This window comes from Typopeltis vanoorti, chromosome 14 (assembly GCF_054136105.1).
Source record: "Typopeltis vanoorti isolate ZY-2024b chromosome 14, IOZ_Tvanoo_1.0, whole genome shotgun sequence".
Classification (NCBI taxonomy): Eukaryota; Metazoa; Arthropoda; class Arachnida; order Uropygi; family Thelyphonidae; genus Typopeltis; species Typopeltis vanoorti.
In genome coordinates, this window is record NC_143562.1 from 60,553,801 (window position 1) to 60,576,718 (window position 22,918).

The following is a 22,918-nucleotide window of genomic DNA, read 5'->3' on the forward strand; positions in this document are numbered from 1 at the left end:
CAAGAAAGAAAATACCTTGTGATGATTCCTTTTTTAGTGTGAACTTAATACGAAGATGTAGAGTGTTGATTTTTTGCAGAAAAGAGTAGAGTTCTGGTTCCATGTGACTCCAAACTGCAAGGATGTCATCAACATATCATAGGCAAATTGCTGGTTTTGGGTCAAGAACAAAAATTCTTTCTTCTAGGTGTTCAAAAAAAAGTTGGTTAGGTTAGGTGATAAGGGTGAGCCCCATTGCTGTTCCTTCCTCTTATTTATATATTTTATCTTTCCATGTAAAGTAACCTGATGTAATTGCAAAATTTAATAATTCTACTATGTCCAATGGAAATTTTTGGGTTAAACATTCTATTGTCTCTTTGTGAAGGATATTAAAGAAAAGAGAGCAACAGTGTCAAAGGTTATTAGCATGTCTGTATCTGCCAGTTTAATATCTTTTATTTTTGTATGAAATTCTATGGAATTTTTTAGTGAAGAAGCTGAGTGGCCAGTGATGGGATGGAGGCTAGACAGAAATCTTGATATTTTATAAGTGGGACTGCCTATTGATCTATAGACCTATTGTGGATTCTGTTTGTTCCTTCAACCATCGGGATGTATATTTGAAAGAAGAAAGGGCACATGGCAAGATGGAAATAGAATTTATACTGTTTCTGGTAATTACCTCTTATAACTGTATAAATTCCATTTTTATCTTGCCATGTGCCCTTTCTTCTTTCAAATCTACATCCCGATGGTTGAAGGAACAAACAGAATCCACAATAGGTCTATAGATCAATAGGCAGTCCCACGTATAAAATATCAAGATTTCTGTCTAACCTCACACCCCCTCACAGGCCACTCAGTTTCTTCACTAAATAACATCAGAGGGTCTGTCTATAGCTACAGTAGTAACTCTATTCCTGATCAGGGAAAGTGCTGTCTTCTTGTGAGAAGTTGCTCAATATGTGGAATTCTCAGTCAAGAAAGGGTTAATGTGCAACTGCAAAAACTGGTGAACATGGATTGATGGCAGTGCCGATTAATCATTGATCCATCTCTAACTGCCACTTCATTCCCTCTCCCATAGACATTCAATTTCTGCCTTATGTCTGTTTTACATATACTTCCATGGACACTGCTCTGCTGAATTGGTCATCATCATTTTATTGTACAGCTTGAAACTTGCTGAATCAACTGCTCCGCTTCGTCTTTTATTTCATCCTTCTGTTCTGTAGAGCAGCACCCCCCCCCCCCCCACTCTTCCTTTCTCAAAGACTACAACCTTCAGCTGTTCAAAAAAATGTTAACAGATTCCTTCTTTCTTCTTCCCTTTGCCCACACACAGCACTAATATGCTATAAGTCTTGCAAACTTTTGTGTGTGTATGTCAGATGTATATCAATATATTATAAGCAAACTCTCCTCTCTTAAAAAACTCTATCATACATCACTGATTCGTGTAAAAATAATGGTTTAGTTTACTTCTGATGATGAATTGGGATTAATTTTAGTTAATTTTTTTAGTGAAATTTATTACTTTGGGGAACATGGAACGTTCTATCTGATCATATCTGGTCATGATGAAGAAAATATTACTTGCAAAATTGTGGAGACAGAATTTCCAGAAAACATTTATATGCGTAAGTACCTTAATATAATTTATTTTATATTCATACTTTTTGTTTGTATTGACATTCTGAGAAGAAAAGTTTTAATAAATTATCAAAGAAAATAGTAATGCACAGTGCAGTGTTGTAGTTCTTTTTATAGTGGTAAAAATATAGTCAAAACTAATTATCACTTTTGTTTTCTTAAAATTGAATCTCATATGAAATAGCTGCTTATTATTCTTTCAATTTCCAGGTATAAAAAGACTTCAAAGATTTTAAAATGCTCAAGTAATTTTTGTTTATTTTATGTCATTTAAGTAAAAAAATAAATAAATAATAATACCAAAATAAATAACTTTTATTATTAAAAGACCAGAAGATAAATGATAAAATATACAAAGAGCCAACAAGTTTCACTAGCCACTGTCTAGCATTTTCAAGGCTGAACTGGTGTGAAAACAAATGCATTGAGTTACATTTCAAACATACACTTTAGTAACTGTTAGGCCGTTACATTTGATCATTCTGTTTGAAGGCGTGCATGTGTTCGAAAGCTTCAGTCAGATTTCGGTACATGACCATTTGTTTTGTAGTTATTTGCATATTGTAATTCTGTTGAACTGAGAGAGAGAGATGATGAGATTTTTCCATATGTCTTTAAGAACAATGCCCTGATTTCTATTTAAATTATTGCCTGTGCGTAATACCACAGCTGCTTCTTTTAAAGTTCTGTATCTGTAGTCATTCTCGATGTAAGGCAGAGAACTGTTTTTCATATATTAATTCAGTTTCCACAAAATTGGCGAGAATGTTAAAAGCTCATAACATCAGAGTGGTTTTTAAACCAACTACCATGATCAGACAAATCTTAAGATCACCTAAAGATGAGGTACCTTTCTTCAAATGTCCTGGAGTATATGAAATTCCATGCATGTGTGGCCTTTCTTACATTGGTCAGACTTCTAGAAGTTTTGAAATAAGACAGAAGGAACATGTGGGGGATGTCAATCATAATAGAATCATCACATCTGGTTTAGCACATCATTTCTCAACATCAAATCACGTTATAGATTGGAAAAACAGTTCTATGCATTACATCGATAGAGGTAAAGTGGTTTTCTGCAGGCCAGGTAGTACATGGGACCAAACCAGTTGGTAACACTTTGGGAGGCTTTCCAGTCAGCTGATGAATAATCATGCTGCTGCTTACTTTGTTAGGTTGTGCCAGGAGGGGGAGCCTGATTATAGCAGTTTACAGGAGGCACTTCTAATGGGGGAACCCTGTAACCCCTAGAAAGTGCGTCCCCTGGGTGGCGGATAGGGGAGCCCACCATGTGTGTGTATGGTGGGATGGTCCAAATATACTGAATAAGGACTCATGGACCAACAGGGCCGTAAGGGGCAATCATCTTGATTGTAAGGGAAGTGGCACTCCCATGGACCCCTTGCTGGATCTATCCTCTTCTTCTTCTACTTTGAGGAAGATCCACTTACTTTAATCTTTTTTTTGTAAGGCGTTATCAGCCAACTCTTCTTATTTTATGACCCTTATACTATTAGAGTACTCGAGGGCCATGGGGTCTTTTCATTTCTGGCATTACAACTATGTCCTCTCTGTAAACCTTACTATAATTCTTCTACAATCTACTCTTTCCTCCCTTCAATATACCCTATTCCTCCTGTGGGTTTAAATTCGGAAGAAGGCTAGTTCAGAAGCCTTAAGGTAGCAGCCCTACCACTGAACTATTCCATCGTCAGGCTAGTCCCCTGACATAGGGAACATAATTCTACTGTTAACCTGGCAGAAAAAGATAATTGGGTTGAATCTATGGAAAATGACCCTGGAATGGAAAAGGTAAAACAAAAATGGAAACGACAAAATATAATACACATAGCAAACTGGAATGTAAGAGGAATAGCATATAAAGAAATAGAATTAGCCCAACTATTAAATGAAAGAAATTTTAAATAGCAGTAATCACTGAAACAAAAAAGAAATTAAAAGGAACTATGAGAACCGAAAATTTTAATGTGATATACAGTGGAGTCGACAGAGACCAATGAGCACAAGCAGGAGTCATGATTTGGATTCATAACTCCCTTTCAAAACAGTTAAAACATTATAAATTATGGAATAAAAGAATAATAGAAGCTAGAATAAAAATAGAGGCTATTTAACAATAATTGGTTTATATGCCCCAGAAGAAGGAAGTGAACAGGATAATATTGATTTTTATAATCAGCTACAAAACATATAAATAAAAATGATTACGTAATTTTAGCAGGAGATCTAAATGCAAGAATTGGAAACATGAAAATTAATAATAATATAGGAATACATGGAGAAAATACTCTAAACAGGAATGGTAAAAAATCGATTGACTTTGTAGTTTATAATAACATAAAAATAATGAATTTATTCTATAAACATAAAGACATACATAAATATACTTGGGCAGCAAGAGGATGGAAATCAATATTAGATTATTTTATATTAAATGAAAAGACATCAAAATTTTCACTAGATGTTAGAGTTCACAGAGGATATGAAATAAGCAATGACCACTTCCTTGTTAAAATAAAATTAAGATTACTACCTAAATGGGTACAAGTAACAAGAACAGAAAGAAAATTTGAAACATTTGTTTATAAAACTAGAGACTATTGAATGACACAAATGTACAATGGCTATATGAGCAAAGAATTAACCAATATAAAACAAAATGAAGAAATAGAAATAGAATGGCTTAATATAAAAATGATACTAAATGCAGCAGCAAATGAAAGCTTAGGAAAGACCAAAAAATTCAATAAAAGGAAAAAACTGAAGATCTAAGATGATACAATCAAAGAAATAATCAAAAAGAAAAAAGAGCCTATTACAAATAGTTAAGCAGTTAAAGATTAGAAGATGAAATAGAATATAAAAGAATAAGAGCCATAGCTAAAAGAGAAGTCAGAAAAAGTCATAGAGAATCATGGAACAAATTTGTTTCTAATTTAGAACATGATTTATATAAAATAAGACCCAATGTACAGAAGATTTTGAAACACTTAAATGCAGATACCAAAGAAAACATAAAATTAAAATTAGAATTTCAATTCAAATTGAAATTCTTCTAATTTCAATTTGAATTGAAATTAGAAGAATTTCTAAATTACTACACAGAATTGTGGACAGACAAATATTTTAAAAAAGACAACTGGCAAACATTAACAAAAATGAAAAGGAAATAACTAAAGAAGAATTAGAAATCAGCCTGAAAAAAACAAGAAACGGAAAATCACTTGGAGAAGATAAGCTAGGTTCAGAACTATATAAATACGCTGGAACAAGATTCAAAGAAAGACTCTTATTATTTTTTAATAAAATTTATTCAACTGGTATTCCCCCAATAGAATGGAAAAAAGCAATTGTAATTCCTATCTTTAAAAAAGGTAATAGAGATGACCTTAAAAACTATAGCGGTATCAGTATACTAAATTCCTGTTACAAAATATATAGCAGAATCTTAAATAGCAAATTAATGAAATATTCCGAAAACTTTATTTTATAAGTACAGAATGGATTTAGAAAAGGATGATCATGTATAGACCTGGCCTTTTGCCTAAAATTAATAAATTAATATTGCATTTATTGACTTTGAAAAAGCATTTGACAAAGTTAAAAGAAACATATTATTTAACATATTAAAAGAAAGACAAATTCCAAATAATATCCTAAAAGCTATCACAAGTATATATGAAAATAATCAAATACAAATAAGATTAAATCATGAGCTATCATATACGAGAGAGATAAACCAAGGGGTCCGACAGGGATGTCCCCTCTCAGCAACTCTTTTTAATATTTACTTAAATGAAATAATAATAAAATGGAATAAAAATTTACATCAAGGAATTAAACTTTCTCCTACAGTGAACTTAAACACTCTCCTCTTTGCCGACGACCAAATAATAATTACAAATTCTGAAGATAACTTACAGAAAGCTGTTTTAGATCTAAACGAGATAGCCAAAGATTATGGTATGATAATATCAACAGAAAAATCAAAAACTATGGCCTTTAAAAGGACAAGATCCAGCAAGAACTAAACTAGTAATAGATAACAAGATCTTAGAATAGGAATTCATGAATTTATTATGAATACCTAGGATGTATGATCACATATGAAAAAGATATAAATGTAAAAATTGCAAAATATTTAAAAATAACAGATGTAATTAACTCTATATTTAAACCAAACCTAGCAAAAACAAACCAGACTGAAAGTATACAATACATTAGCCCTACCAGTCTTAATGTCATCATCATCATCATCAGTTGCATCAGTCTTGGGACTGGTAGCTCAGCAGCAATTTCCTCCATTCCGCTCTGTCATTGGCTTTCTTCTTAACCTCCTGGTAACTCCTCAAACCCGTGCTCTCTCTTTGACTTGGTCAAGAAAGCTTTTCCTTGGTCTGCCTCTTCTTCTTTCCCCCTCTATTTTGCCTTCAGTTATTCTTTTCACAAGTCCATCATGTCGAAGTATATGTCCAAACCACCTATCCCTTCTAATTTTGATTGATTTTATTAGAGTTCTTGTTTCGTTTATCTCTCTCAGGACTTGTTGGTTTGATTTTTTTTTCTGTCCATTTTATTTTGTTCATGCGATGCCAGCACCACATTTCAAAAGCCGCCAATCGTGTTACATCTTCTCTGCCTAGAATTCAGGTTTAACATCCATACAGTGCAATGCTCCATATCAATGTCTTTACTGATTTTTTTTTCAATTGTAGGTTGAGGTTTCCTGTTAAATTGCTTTTTTCATCTTAGAGAATTGGGATTTTGCTTTGTTTATTCTTGATCTTATGTCTTCTCTTGTTCTGCCATCTTCTGTTATTAGGCTACCTAAATATTTAAAACTTTTCACTTGTTTTATTTGTTTCCTGCTGATGTCTATATGCTCTGTATTGATAGGGATTTTTCCTGTAACAATTATTTTAGTCTTATCTGTGTTGATTTTCATTTTATATTTTTCAAGGTTATTGTTTAGTAATTCTAGCATTGTTTTTAACGTTCTTCTGTTTTCTGCTACAAGGGCTATGTCATCAGCAAATCTTATACACATGACTTGCTCACCATTTATATTTATGCTTAATGTATGGAAGCGAAATCTGAACAATAAAACAAAAAGACAAACAAAGATTAATATCAGCAGAAATGAAGTTTATAAGAAAAACTGCAAAGTATACTCTATTTGATCACAAAAGAAACGGAGAAATTATGAAAGAATTAAACCAAGAACCAGTAATAGAGAAAATTAAAAAATATAAACATAAATGGATGGAACACATTCAAAAAATGAAAATAGAAAGATTACCAAAACAAGCCTTAAAGTACAAGCTATTAGGAAAAAGAAAACAGGATGTCCTCTTAAACGATTCAATGATGACTTCTAAGGCCGGAACAGGCCATGCTAAGCCTAAATCCTTGATACGCATGATGATGATGATTTCTAATGCAATGCTTGGGCATGTAGGAGTTGTGACCACAAGTCCACTACCCCTGCTACATTTCAATGCTCTGTAAATTTTCCTGATATTTCACTCACTACCTTGACAGACAACATAAAAAAAAAAAACTGTAGAGTCAGTGCAGTTAAAAAAATCTCCCACAAAAGTCACCAAGACAAGTATCAAAAATATATTTAAAATTTTAGCCAAAAAATCCAACAAAACATCAGATTGGCTTTGCCAAGATTAGAGGCCCAACTCAATGACATGTATCACCACCACCACCTACAGACATCCAAACCTGATACGTTATTCATCACTGAACTCAGTTGCCATCTTCTGCAACTACATCTCAACTCAACTTTTCTCATTACATCATGCACCCTTATCCAAGCCCTGTTTTTGCAACAATTGTGTTGAAGCAGTTCAAACAAAAATTTTAGCACATGTCCAATGGCTCCAATCAAAAACTTCAGCCTTTTGCTCAGATTACACCGCAGCCTATAACAACTGCAAAAAAAAAAGGGGAAAAAAATCCAAAGCAGACTTTAAATGGCCAAATGCATTAAGCTTGTGTCCTCCTCCAGTGGCAGTTGAGTCGTTTGTGCAGGAGACAAGGCTGTGGTTATAACTACCTCTGCCTTTCCATGTTTTCATCTCCCACACTCTGACAACTTGATGGCCTAGCAACTTCTGATGTTAAAGTAGACCTTAGCATCAGTTTGTTTTTTGCAGTTCTTGCATAGATGACAAAGGCAAATCTCCTCCCACTATTCCATGAACTACTACAGTATGCCTTCGCTTACTTTTCATCAGAGAGAGAGATCAGAAAAATACCGAATAGCCACGATACTAATAAGTCTCCTGATCCTTATGGTATTTCTTCAGTGTATTAAAAGCTTGTGCTCCAGAAGTAATACTTTCTTGTATTGCCTCTTCAAGCTGTCATACTCATGCTCATCTGTATCCAACATCTCAGAAGCAAGCTTTCATTTAGCCTGTTCCCAAAAAGGGAGATAAAAGTCAACCATGAAACTATACCCTATTGCTCTGACCTCATTACTCTCAAAAATAATGGAAAAGATCATCAAGATTGGAGACTCACCAATTATATGTAATCACCAATATGAATTCTGCCATTCTCGTTCCATAGCAGATCTCCTAGCCAACCTCATCCACCTTTGGACACAAACCAAGGAAAAGTTTGAAGAAACTTAAGTGCTCACTTTTGCTATTTCCAAGGGTTTGATTGAGTCTGATGTTGTATCCTTCTTACCAAGCTACCATTCATAATTATAGTATTCCTTCTATCCTTTGTGAATGAATGAATCTCTAGTTTCCTTTCTGATTATTGACCATGTGTCATGGTGAGGGTTTCCTTTCAAAAGATTTTTCAATCAGTGCTGGAGTACCTTAGGACCCTGCACTCATCTTTCTGTACATCAGTGATCTTCTCCCTGTCCAACTTCCAATCTTATTCACAGCTTTGCCAATGACATTACTCTCCATTACTCTTTTTTTATTCTCAACACCTTGTAGTGCTTAGTTAATACACTGATCTCCATGCCATTCTTCAAGTGAAGTGTGGATAACCTGGTGAATTTTAATGTCACCTAAGTGCAATCCTGTCTCATTTCCCAGAAAAAAAAGACCACATCTCACTTTTGACAATATTCTGCTCACCATCCACGATCAGGTTTCTCTCTTCTTTGGTTGATTTTCACATTTAGCCTATCCTGTCATAGGTACATTAAATCTATAGTGTATTCAGTATCCAAACAGCTTTTTTTTTTTTTTTTAAAACAGTACTTCTCTTTCTCAACTCCTGCCATTTCATAAATCTCAAATCCTCACAATCTTAAAACGTTGTTTTCACATTTGGGTTGGTGTATCTAGAATTCCCATCAGAATGCCTAATTATATTCAAAAGATCTCTGAATTCACTTACTGCATAATGCATTTTCCTACAAGTATTTCCACTGAACTGGCCAATGCCATTCTTGCACCAACACAAGCATCTGCTGGTCATATACAGTTCAGCTTCAAATTTATTGAACCAACTTCTCAACATACTCCTTCATTCTCTATATACCTCTGCTCTTTGGAACAGATTTCCACATACTGTTTTCCCCACTGATTACAACTCTCAACTCTTCAAGAAGCATTAACAATTTCCTTTCTTCTCTCTAACTACTTTCCCACACATGGTACTATCATAGGGCTTAGTGCTTTTTTTTGTGTGTGTGTGTGTGCTGATATTAAAAAATAATAAATAAGAAAAAAAACCTGAAGATTTCGATTTAAAACTTCGTGTAATCTCGCAATGGTCCACTTCACAAGATGACTTCAAATGTCAACTCCACCAGTGAAAGTTTCTAACCCAGTGGCATATTGCAATTTGAAATTTTTTTTTTTTAAGCCAGACCTTTGCTGACCAGGGTAGTGGTTCTCATATAGTCCATTGAAAATCATTTGCTATCTTAAGACTTTCACAAACATTCATACTGTGGTGTGCTTTGTATCCACAGCTTGTCATATTGGAGAGCAGTGACTGTCAGCAACCAGACCTGCTTTATTGTAGCACTAATTATTTATTGTTGCATCAGAAACTTTATAATAGCCATTTCTGTTGATAACCTGTTTTACAAAAAAAGAAAATAGCTAACTTGAATATCAGCATGTATAAGTGTTGGTGCTGATGATAATGAATTATTAAAAATACAAACTTATTTAATACTGGCCATTTACAAACATCTTACATTATAGCCTACCAGTTTTGCCAGCAAACTGTCTAGCTTTTTCAAGGCGATTTATGGAAAGACATAAAAACTAGTAAATGCAAATTGAAAGGAACATAAAAACGTTGTAAACAAACTAGTAGCTAAGGTTACACGTTCGCGTGACAGAGACCGAAAGGACTTATTGTTCTTATTCATTATCACGCATGCGTGTTTGTTGTAAACATGTAATGTGATTACTGGCTAGCTCAGATGGATTTAGTTCCATCAGATGGAGGTAGTTCAGATGGATTTAGAGAGAGGATCAGGTTTTTCCACGAACTGTTTAGGATTGCACCCTGATTTCTGTTGAGGTTTCCACCGGTTATTAACACTATTGTGGCTTCCTTGAACAAACGATGTCTGTTGTCGTCATCCAGATATGGCATGGAGCTGTTTTGCCACTCTATTGTGTGGTTAGACCTACAGAAATGATGTGCTAAGCCAGAAGAGATACTTCTGTTGTGGTTTACATCACCAACATGTTCTTTTTGTCTGATTTCTAAACTCCGTGAAGTTTGTCCGATGTAGGCAAGCCCACAGGAGCAAGGAATGTAATATACTCCGGGGTATTTGTAGAAAGGCCCTTATCTTTTAGGGATCCTAAACTGTCTGATGCTGGTGGTTGGTTTGAAGACCACTACTCATGTTATAGGCTCTTAGTATTCTGGCTATTTGATAAAAAATTGACTTGATGAAAGGGATCACTACAGTAGAAATGTGCCGGGAGCTTGATTTTTCTTGTCTGGGGATTGTCATCGTATAGATATTTTTTGATGATGTTTGGAGGATATCCATTTTGTGATAATGTGTTGGTTATTAGTGAGAGTTCATTCTGTGTATCCTCCTCTCCTGATATAAACTTTCTGGCCCTATATTTCAACATGTGGATAATGTTCAGTTTGTGTGTCTTGTGTTGGTTTGAAGTATAATGAAGATATCTTCCAGTATCTGTGGCCTTTCTGTAAATAGATAATTTGACACTATTTGATTGTTTCTTTATCAAGATGTCTAAAAAATGTAGTTGGCTGTTGTTTTCCACTTCCAGAGTGAATTTTATCTTGTTATGTATAGAGTTGATTTTATTCACAAACAATTTTAGGTTTTCTAAGCTGCCTTGTCATATAATGAAAATATCGTCAACATATCTCCACCATATAGATGGTCTAGGGTAGATTGTGGAGAGAATTTCTTTTTCAAGTTTTTCCATGAAAAGGTCTGCACGAGATGGTGATAGTGGGCTTCCCATTGCTAGGCCTTCTAATTGTTGGTATATGGTGTTGTTAACCTTGAAGAAATTAGATTGAAGGCAGTGTCTAAACATCTGTGTGATGTCTAGAGGAAAGAGATCTTGGATAATGTGCTGGTACATTGGTGAAAAGGGATACAACATCTAGACTGGCTAGCATGTCTGTTGGTGCAATCTTAATGGCTTGGAGTTTATTTACAAAATGTTGACTATTCTTGATATAGGATTCTGTTGATCTTATTTTATTATTTAATAAGTTTGCAAGATACTTTGCCAAAAGGTAGGTTGGTGATGATCTTCCATCAACGATTGGATGGAGAGGTATATCTTTTTTATGTATTTTATTTGTCCAATATAGTCTTGGAGTGACAGTTTGCTGGCGAAACTGGTAGGCTATAATGTAAGATGTTTGTAAACGGTCAGTATTAAATAAGTTTGTATTTTTAATTATAAAACGACCAAATATGTTTAGTTTAGATATTTCATACACGCGTTCTTATAATTATATAAGAACATGTGTGTGAAAGCTCTTTAACTGATACTGGATGTATCAGATGAACTGTTCTCAAAAGAAATTAATTCAAAACATTACAGTACAGAACATTTTCATTTCAGCAGGCCTCTTTCATTGTTTTGATTTCCTGCCATTTTTTTAGATATTATAATTGAAAAAGATCTCTGAATTCAATTTATATAAATAAATGTATATACATTTAAAATTTTAAATATATATATATTATATATTACAAATTAATTTATAATAATAGTTTATTCAAGAAATGTGGAAAGGCAGCTGGAATAGATAGTGACCAAAATTGCTCAAATATGGAAGCATAAAAGTTTTACAGTAGCTACACAGCATAATTCAGAAGTCTGGTCAGAAGTTTGGATTCTGGATTAGAGTAGAGCTCTCATAGGCCTATAAAAAAGGAAAATAAAACTGAATGTGAGAATTACAGTAGAATTTTTCTACTAAATGTTCCAGATAAGATTTATGCATACACATTTGAGAAGAGGTTAAGAAAAATTATTGAAGAGAAACTTGGAGAAGAACAAATTGGGTTCAGGTCAAATAGAGGTGTTCAAAATTAGATTTTCACTTTATGACAACTAGTTGAGAAATTGTGGGAATATAACATGCAACTGTATTATTTAAGTTTTGTAGACCTGGAAAAAGCACATGACAAGGTGTCAAAGGAAAAGCTGTTCAAAAATATTGCAGTTCTAATCTAATCCTGTGTCCTCCTCTTTAAGAGGGTTGCAGCTGATGAACAGTCCGCTTCCATGCCTCTCTATCTCTTGTTTCTGTAAGATTCTTGCCCGTCCAATCTTTGATGTTATCTTTCCATTGCAGTCGGGGTCTTCCTCTCCTTCCCTCCACCATCCCTTGCAATACTATTCTGGGAAGCTCTCCAGAAGAACCCCCTGCAGATCATCAAATGTCCTGCAGACGCTATTTTTCTTCTTTGGATACTAGCCATATAGTCTCTTTTCATTTTGAATCTTTTAAGAACCTCTTCATTGCTCACTCTTTCAGTCCAGCTGATACAATCCATTTTTCTCAAGCATCACATTTCAAATACATTCAATCGGTCACTCATCTCCTTATTGATCGTCCTGGACTCGCATCCATACGTCCCCATGCTCCAGATCATTGTCTTGAGAATTCTTACTTTTAACTGTTTGTTCAGATTTCTATTTCCTAATATGTGGTATATTTGGAAAAATGCTGCTTTTGCTTTTTTAATTCTGTTTTTAATTTCATAATCAGATCTATTGTCTTCTGTTATCCAACTTCCAAGGTATCCAAAACTTTTTACATTTTCTGTTCTTTGTCCGTTCAAAATGATTTCCATCCCATCATTTCCTTTCCTTGAAATCTTCATCACTTTTGTCTTCTGAATGTTTATTTTCATTTTATATCTCTCATTTCCAATCCTGTTCAGTCTGTTCAAAATTCTTTGCAAACCTTCATTTGTTTCGGTCATAAGTACAATGTCATCTGCATATCTTATATTATTTATCAGATGTCCGTTTATCTTTATTCCATCCTTCAGATCTTCTAAGATGTCAAAGGAAAAGCTGTTCAAAACATTACAGTTATATGAGGAAAATCAAATATTATACATACCAAGTCTGTATTTAAGTTATAAGTCAGCAGTTAGAATTGAAGGAAGTAGAAGACTGTGATTTGATGTAAAATCAAGTAAGAGACAAGGGTATGCTCTGTCTCCACCGTTATTCATCATCTTTATGCAGGGCTTTAAAGATATTTGCTGACATTGCACTTGTCAGGCAGATATCTCACTAGTCAAGTGTCAACTTGCATAAAGTACCATGGTAACCTATTATGTTACAGTTGCATGCTCAGTCTGTCAATGTTGAAGCAATTTATTATCTTTAGGTGGGAGATGAATTTAATGGCTCACACCATCCCCTTACTTGGAGACCTGAAGAGTCTTGAAAAAATAATTTTTGGACTATAGAGCCTCATTTTCAAATTATATGAAAAAATATTAAAAATATAAAAACAAATGAAATGTTAAAAAAATTAAAGAAAAACTTAGTCCACCCATTGCACTAATTTAAATTGTTTATTGGTCTCCGAGACATGAAGAAAAACATAACTCAAACATTTTAGCAGTGTTACATGAACATTTATTATTTATTTATTTATTACCAATAGTGATAATCTTCACATTTTCTAACACTTAGTCTATTTCAAATCACTCTTTTTTAAGAAATTCAAATAATTTCTTTTGTGCCATTATAAACAAATATTTGAATGTAAAAACATTCAAAATCATCATGAAAACTCAAGAAAATAACATCATTAGGACTGAACATACATTAACTACATTAGTGGATTTTTTGAATTCAGAATGGCTTCAAAACACTGGGGATAGACAGGGCCAATGATGATGATGCAGCACACTGAGATAACAACTGAAAACATTTAGATTATGTTTAAATCTGTATAATAAATTATATATTTTGGGAAAATAAAGAAAAAACTGCAATAATTCTTTCTCAATTTTCTAACTTTCTGCAAATTCGACATCATTGGTTACAAAAAGAGTTAATTACTGCTCTGCAACACTTCTGTTTTAGTCATGTCGAGATGAGTTGGTTACTTCAAGCTCAAACCCACTTCGGAAATAAAATGGGTATTGTATCCTGTCCTGTTTTATTCTCTTATTGGCCATGTTTTCTTATGGCAAAATCAAGGATAATCAATGAAACAGGTATTTGTAATGACTGACATGCTCCAACAGGCACAATAAGTAAGATAAAAATAAATTAATTAAAAAACTGTTGATGTAATTTATGTCGTACTATTTAGGGCATAATTGTCATCACATACCACATATCAGAACCACATAAATAAAATAAAATTAAATTAAATTGTGACTTTTTTTCCGATTTTTTTTTTTTTTTTTTTTACTTGGTTGATCAGAAATTCTCACCTTTCACAGATGCATATATGAACCTTTTTTCGAACCCCTATATGGATCACAATATGAAGGAAAGCAGGTTAAATCTCATATGAAAGTTGGAGATGTTAATCTTGGCTCTTTACTTCATGTAGCAAATATTATATTCCTAAACAGATCCATTGCAAACCTTCAGATTCATTTATTAAATTGAAGGTTTGCAATGGATCTGTTAAAAATGTTTCATTTTTTCTTGCATAATGCATATGTAGTTGAGTACAGTGCACCTGTAAAAGTTTCTCGATTTTAATTATTTTTAAACTTTCTTACATATTGTTCCTTTTTAGTATAATATTAATTTTTATCCTAATTAAAAACTAAGTGAAGATCACTTCCAATTTCAAATCCTCTGTATAAGAGACTCTCACACCCTAAACCAGCATGCACACTTCTGCACATGGAGAGAAGACACAAGAAATAAGAAAAGACACATGAAGTTAGTAATGACTACTCTGCATCCTGAAACAGAAATCCAACAGCTGCTTACTTATTATTAGTCTTTTATTTAAATATTTCTGTATGCCTGGTGGGATTCATTTCCTTCTCTCTGTTTAGATCTCCAACAGGGACAACCTTTTCTGTTTTCTTTATATCAGCTGTCTTCTGTGGGCCCACAGGCACAAATAAATGTGTGTGTGTAATTTTTTTTTTTCTTCAATTTTTATAACTTTAAACCAATTACACATGACTGCATCTAAATGAGATAACCATTGTATAGTATGTAGTCGTAATCTGTTGCAGCTAAATGACCCATTGTTATTCCTTTATTAACTGAAGATGTTTTGTCATACACAACATGAAATATTTCTTTGTTAATTAATGTTTAGTAATTAAAGTATTTCATCCTTTACCATGGGTATGAGTTTTTTCTAATATGGAAATCTCGCTTCTCTCTACATCATTGTACTTGATAGCTAGTGCTTGTGCACAGTGACTAGTGTTGCTTGCACTCTTGAAAGTATTGAAGTCCAGCAAAATGTTAGCAAACCTGATTTATTTCAAGCAAGTCAGTGCTTTCACATTACATAGTGAAAATCATCTATCACCTTAAGGTTTTCCAAACATTCATGCCCCAATGGAATTCAAACCCACAGCCTATAGGTTACAAAGCAGAGATTCTATGTATTAGGTCAACCTGCCCAACTAGTAGTTTATTAGCGTATGGTGACTAATACAGTTTTTTTCCAAAGCAAGTGTTTGAGTAGTGACAGTATATAATTATCATCATCATCAAATTCCTGATATGCACCTTCATGGGATGTACAGGATATGATAGTACTACATGAAAAATTACAACATTACCAACCTCCTATCTACAATTTTCCTCCAAATCAGTCTGTAACCTGTCAAGCTCCAACATTATCAAATCTTATATTTCTATCTTCTAAGGCACTTTTTACTGTATCAATCCACTTATATCTTGGTCTACCTCTGGGTCTTTTTCCTAACAACCTGGCAGAGAACACTTGTTTTGCTAATCTTTCCTCTTCCATTCTGTTTAAATGACCATACCACCTGAGATTAGCTAATGCATTCCTGAATGCTGACAATGTCAAGTTCTTTCCTAATATCAAAAAAAAAAAAAAATCAGCTAACGCCTTTTCATTCCCGTATACGGGGAGTAGGCGAGGCCATTTAGCCCTATCTAACTTTTGGAGACTGAGTGGGCAGTTCAATCTCTACTGGTACCAATCAGAGATAGATGGCCCAAGGCTATCACTAATTAAGCGGTACACAGTGAAGAGAGACGGCTCAAATGTGCTGCCATCTCGTGGACCTAACCCTAACACAATATATTTAATGTCTGAAATAATGTGGGTTCTACGGTCGATTTCTTGAATTTACAGGACGAAAAACCAGAGTTTCTGGGAGGAAAACCCGCTTGCCCATGCCAGAGATCGACTAACTCGGGAACCGGTTGAAAAAAGGCTTAGAAAAATATCCTCTAGTGCCGACTAGACTCGAAACCAAATCTTCCGTGCGGCCAAGCGCCGTGGTGTGCAAACGCCACATCCGCTGAGCTACACAGGCTCCCTTTCCTAATATCCTTGTTTTTAATATGATATTGCCATTGATGCCATCTGTTCATGCCACTAATCTTTCTCAGGACTCTCATATCTGCAGTCTTTGGTCAAGCATTTTACTTCTAACCCAGCTCTCAGATCCATAAGTTAAAATAGGCTTGAATGCTGTCTTGTATATAGCTAATTTAGTATTTTGGCTAATTTCTCTCTTAGTCCATATAAATTTCTTTAGTTGACTTCTACCATACCAGCTATTGATTCTGTTGTCTATTTACATATTTAATTTACCATCATCTACTTAGGCATCAAAAATTGTGCCTAAGTAGATGAAATGTCTGACTTGTTCTATAGGTTCTCCATTCACAATGCAGTTGATATTTTCAATTTTTCTGCCTATTTTCATTGTCTTTGTCTTTTTAATGCTAACCTTCATACCATATCTATTACAACAGTTATTCAATTTAGTGAGGGATTCTTGCGTACTCGTAGCAGATTTATTTAGAAGTATAACATTATCTGCATAAAGTAAAGAGCTGAGATTAACATCTCCAATTTTGATATCAGGTTTAATACCACTTTCCTTCATAATGTTATCCATATAGATAATGAATAACAGAGAGGGATAATGTACATCCTTGTCTCACACCAGATTTAACATTAAACCATCTTCCTGTACTTCCTTCAATTCTAACTGCTGACTTACAACTCAAATACAGACTAAGTGTTGCTTCATATAATGCCCCATGGACACCATATAACTGTAGCATTTCGAATAGCTTCTCTCTTGGCACCTTGTCATATGCTTTTCCAGATCTACAAAACTTAAATACAGATCTTTGTTATATTTCCATGATTTCTCAACTATCTGTCGTAAAGTGAAAATCTGATTCTGACAGTCTTTATTTGGCCTCAATCCAGCTTGTTCTTCACCAAGCTTCTCTTCCACAATCTTCTTAACCATTTCTCAAGTATACTTGCATAAATCTTACCAGGAACACTCAGTAGAGAAATACCTCTGTAATTCTCACATTCAGTTTTATTTCCCTTTTATATATTGGAGTAGAGCTCTCCACCATGGAGAGCTCTGTTCCAATCATCTGGAATTCATCCCTCTGTCCAGGCCTTCTGAACTATGCAGTGCAGCCACTGTAACTTTTATACCTCCATACTTGAGCATTTCTGGTCGAATATCATCTATTCTGCCTTTCCACATTTCAGGATTTTGATGGCTTTTTTCTACTTCAAGTATGGATATGTATTCCTGACTGCATGTCTGTTCAGTGTTTTTTACCACTGTGCTGTCATCACAGCTTGTTCCATTTAGCAATTTTTCGAAGTAATTACTCCATACTTCAAGGATATCTTTTCTCCTGTTTTCATGTCACCTTTATCATCTCTAACTTCTTTTACAGCACTCTTTCCTCCATTCCTAAGCTTCTTCAACAACCTCCAGAATATTTTGCCACCTTCTTGATATTTATTTTCTATTTTCTTGCCAAAGTCCTCCCATGACTTTTGTTTAGCTAGTTTTACACACTGTTTAGCTTTCTTACATTTGTCTCTGTATTCTCTAAGAGCACAAGCTGACTTATTTGCCAGGAACTTTTGATATGCTTTCTTCTTTTCCTTCATTGCCTCTTTAACTTCCTGTGTCCACCATGGAGTTCTGATTTTTCTATCCTTACAGACAACTTCACCACATGCCTCTTTGGCTGAATCAATCAATGTTTTCTTCAGGGCTTGCCACTGAATCTACACGCTTTGGTTCCTGTTCTCAAACTTTTTATTTTTTCTTCAATCATGTTTGTGTATTTTAGTCTACAGTTCACATCTGAGAGCTGCTCGACTTTTATTTGCTTTAAGACTTTCTTACATGTTCTTCTTTTCAATATGAATTTCAATTTTATCCTACTCAAGACTAAATGGTGATCATTTCTAATTTCAAATCCTCTGTACACTCTGGTGTCCTGCACTAGAGAGAAAACATCACTATCAACAATAACATAGTCAATGAGACTTTTCTTATTCCTTGCCTCTTCTCTGCATGTGAATTTGTGCACATTTTTATGTTGGAACATGGTGTTAGTAATAACCAGTCCATGTCCTGAGCAGAAATCCAACAGATATTTGCCATTATTATTAGCTTTGCTTTTTTCTCCAAATTTTCCCAAATTATTTTTGCATTTCGGGCAACCATTCTCTTCTCTGCTATTTAGATCCCCGACAAGGACCAACTTTTCCTTTTTCATTGTGTCAGTTGCTTTCACTAAAGCCTCAAAAACCTTCTCCACTTCTACCTTAGTAGAACCTTCTGTGGGACCATAGGCACAAATAGGTCTCATTGTCCAGTTCCCTATTCTCATATTTGCCCACATCACTACTTGAGACTGCCTGTCATTCAAGAAGATTAGCCTCATATATAGTGTTGAATGCTATGGCTACTCCTTCTTTTCCTTTATTGTCATTGCCTGAATGTAACAATTTATATTTATTGCTCAGAAAGATCTCACCAGTTTTTGCCTTTTTTGTTTCAGTCACTGCTATTATGTCGATCTGGTACTTATCTAATTCCTCAGCTAACTCCATTTCTTTGCCATTCAGACTTCTTATGTCGATAGTACCGATCTTGAATTCTTGTGATGGGTGGCTTTTAGGATTTGTTCCGGTAGCTGACTTTTTGCTGTTTGCCCTGGTTCCCTGGCGAAAACAACGGGAGCTTTGGTTAACCGGGCGATGCCCTAGCCGGCATGAAATTCTGTCATGTTGTACCATCATTTTTTTTATTTTGGTTTAAGCCAATAAGAATACAGTTTGGTCGGCTAAATCCCAATCTGCCAGCCCATCTTCATATGTTCAGTTTTCAGGTAGATACCAAACAGTGTGCACTACGAGAAGGTGAGGATTGGACATTAGGTCAGAAGCCCTGATCAGTTCTCCACATTCCTTTAAAGACTACGTGGAGGTCTCCTCTAAGTTATATACCTTTGACCTTTAAGCACCCCGTATATATTTATATTATTAGAAAAGTTTTTTGACTTGAAAATCGACAACCTTTAATGCACACTTTTCCCCTTAAAAATGTGAATTTGGTATTCAAATTAACAGATTTAAACAAATTGTACAACAGTGCTTACTTGGTTGGCACCAAGTAGATGGTGCTCCTGCTCTCTAACCAATATGTCTGGCTTCACACTGTACAGGAATGAATGTTTGGTAAGGTTTCTGATTGGTAGATTATTTTTTATGAATTCCATCCACAGTGGGTTGTAAACATATATTAGTATCAATGGAATAAAAACCTAATAAGGTTTTTATTATTATTTTATTATTTACATAATATAGATGCCTTTACTCTAGAGACCTAACATGCAACTTTTTAAACTACTTCAAGCCTTTAGTAAATGCAATAATTGTCTCATACTAGGCACTGCAATTCATTTCTCACCTAATTTAATTAATTTCACATCACTCTGTGAAATTGTTACATTCAGATTACCACCCTGCTTGTTGCAGGCTTGAAGTGACCCAAAAAAGTTCTATATTTTTCTCCACACTAAGATTTCCAGATTACATTAGCTTGAATTAACATAATCATCCATGGTTTTACTATAGTAAGTATTTGACCTTTTGTGGATGGAAGTAACATGTAAAAGGAAGTGAGGGGGGGTAGTAGAATGGGATTTACAATGGCATTTATTTGTCAAATTATTTGATACTGAATTAGCCAAGTTTCATTTTAATAAATGTGCTGTTTGAAATCATTTATTTATAAAACTACTTTATACTAATTCCCTCTTTCTTTTTTTTTCTTTTTTTATTCATTAGCAATTCTTATTGCCTTTATTGTGTATTTTGCCCTTGCCATGGCATGGATCTTAGGCAAATATTTATATAGGTAAATATGTTAATATTCATTTTGAAATCTTACATGTATATTACACTTCCAAAGTTTCAGCATATGTGTTCATTAGTTTTTTTTTGAAATCCTTCACATACATTTATTTAGTTTTCTAACATAAAATTTCTCATAGCAGTTATTATTGAAAATGTCTGTACAAAAAAAAAAACATAAAATAAAATTAGTTAAGTCCTACAACCCTGTGACAAAATAATTTTTTTACAGCATCTGAAAAAAGATTTTCACTGATGACTACTTATATCATCACAAAAAATTGAAATGAATTGACCAGCTTTTTCTTCAGTCCATTGTAATTTAGATGTTTGCTAAATATTTGAATTTATAAAAAATGCAACTTTTTTTGGTTTACAGAATAAGAAAATTAAAATACTTCTCTTTTTTAAAAAAAATAAAGTTCATTAGTTTTCAATATATAATGTAATATATTAACTTAATATTTAAGATTTAAAACCTATCATCAGATGGAACATAGCCAGTTGGCTGAGAGGATTCAGTTTTCTTGAAGTTTAAAGTGGTTGTTCTGTTTGGTTTTCCCTTTTCATTTTTTTACAAATATTTGTATGCTGTTGTGGTAGCCTGAATAGTTTTCTTAAAGTTTATACTTCTTTCCATTTTGTGATCTATTTACTAGACTAAACATTTACATACTTCCAAAAGCAGTGTTCTCACCAGAAATTTTTACTAGCCAGGTGGAATGATGCATTAGCCAGGCATATAAAATTTTGAATTTAAAATCTGTTGGAGCTGGTCTGTCCCTCCAGGGAAATCAGCATCAGGTTATTTAGAGGGTTCTGACTGATGTGATTCCTCATACAGGTTTTTAACCTTTTTTAATGCAGAGAAACCCTTTTCACATTCAGCTGTGCTCACAGGTATGGCCAGTCCAACAGCAGCTTGTTTTGCTAAATTTGGAAAAGACTCTTTGAGCTCAGATGTTGTTACTAATTTCAGCAGTATTTGTCTTGGATCTAGATTTTTGTATGACTGTCCATTAATCATTTTTGATGCAACTGCCCATTCTAGTTTAGTACTTTCATAGTTTAAAACTGCAGGACTTCCATTTCTAGAATAATAATAAGAAAGAATCTCAGAAGCCTCACATTGATCATGACTTTCTGCATTGAAAAGTCTTGAAAAGCAGGAAATAATTGGCATATCTGGAAATCTTGCTTCTAGGTGTTTAATAACTGTGTGCCTATATATTTATCATGTATTGTAGTCTTCAATGTGAAGGTCTGACCATTCACCTGAAAGATGCTGATGAAGATTTTGAAAATGACTGCAAGGAGTGTCTTTCAATTCCATTATGGATAGTTTTCTGGTTTCTAAGACTAGTTCTATTTCAGTTAAATCAACATCTTGCCTTTTCCATGATCTAGACAAGTTAGATAAATGCCGTAACACATCTGAAAGCATCATTAGTGAAGCTATGAAATTGTATGTTCTGATATATTTACTTAAACCTTCAGCTGTGATATCATTTCGTTCGGTGGCCTCTCTTTCCAATGCAGCTATAACACTCACCATGCATTCTCTTAGAGACTGTATTGCAGAATCATGAGACAGCCATCTAGTGTTCACTGGCCATTTTAAGTTTAATCTGAGGACTATTCAGTATATTTTGGATTTGGGTTAAACCAGCCATCCTGACTGAGGAATTTTGGAAGAAGAAAAACAATTGCCTTACGATATCATTAAACATGACTAAATAAGGCACTTCAGCAGCTACTTGAGCACTAGCAAGAGCCAGTCGGTGGTTTACACAATTACATGATCATGAGTCCATCTGTTTTATCTTTGAGCAGTTTTGCAACTCCCTTTTGCTTTCCAATCATGACAGCTGCTCCATCAGATCCTAGGCCCACCAGATTACAAGTTTTTAAGCCTAGACTGTCAAGGGTTTCAATTGTGTTGTTAGTTATAGTCTCAGCTTTGCCATCAATGATATTGCAAGTTGATACAAAACTAACCCTGACCTCTTTTCTAACTTGACAAACATATTTAATGTATTCAAAATTAAGTGGATATTGAATACCACATTATTTCTTAGCTGAATAAGAAACTCAAAGATAGAAAATCTAATCTAAGAGTTTCATGCCGAATATAGAAAACTGTATAAAGTTCGGTGAGTCCAAGTGTAAGCAAACACCTGGTAGTGCAATGCTAGGCAACTCGTAGTAAAGGTGGAGCAAGCTCCGATCACTGTTCTTAGTATTTTCTCTCCTAATCTTAGTATTTTCTCATAATGTAGAACAGTAATACATCTCCTAGGAGATGTATTACTGTTCTACATTATGAGAGAAGGTCACTACCCAGACCAGTTTTGACCTTTTTTGAGGTCTCATCAGTGAGTAGGCAAACCTAGAT

At 34.2% G+C, this 22,918-nt stretch overlaps 1 protein-coding gene across 1 annotated transcript in view; it reads left to right on the top strand.

Moving 5' to 3' along the window:
- Positions 1-22,918, top strand: part of Hgsnat (Heparan-alpha-glucosaminide N-acetyltransferase) — a 267,748-nt gene that overhangs the window by 94,815 nt on the left and 150,015 nt on the right. Inside the window, exons 4-5 of the mRNA XM_090403589.1 lie at positions 1,507-1,622; positions 20,458-20,527. Of these exons, the coding sequence (XP_090259715.1) occupies positions 1,507-1,622; positions 20,458-20,527 (186 nt within the window). The remainder of the gene's footprint in view (positions 1-1,506; positions 1,623-20,457; positions 20,528-22,918) is intronic.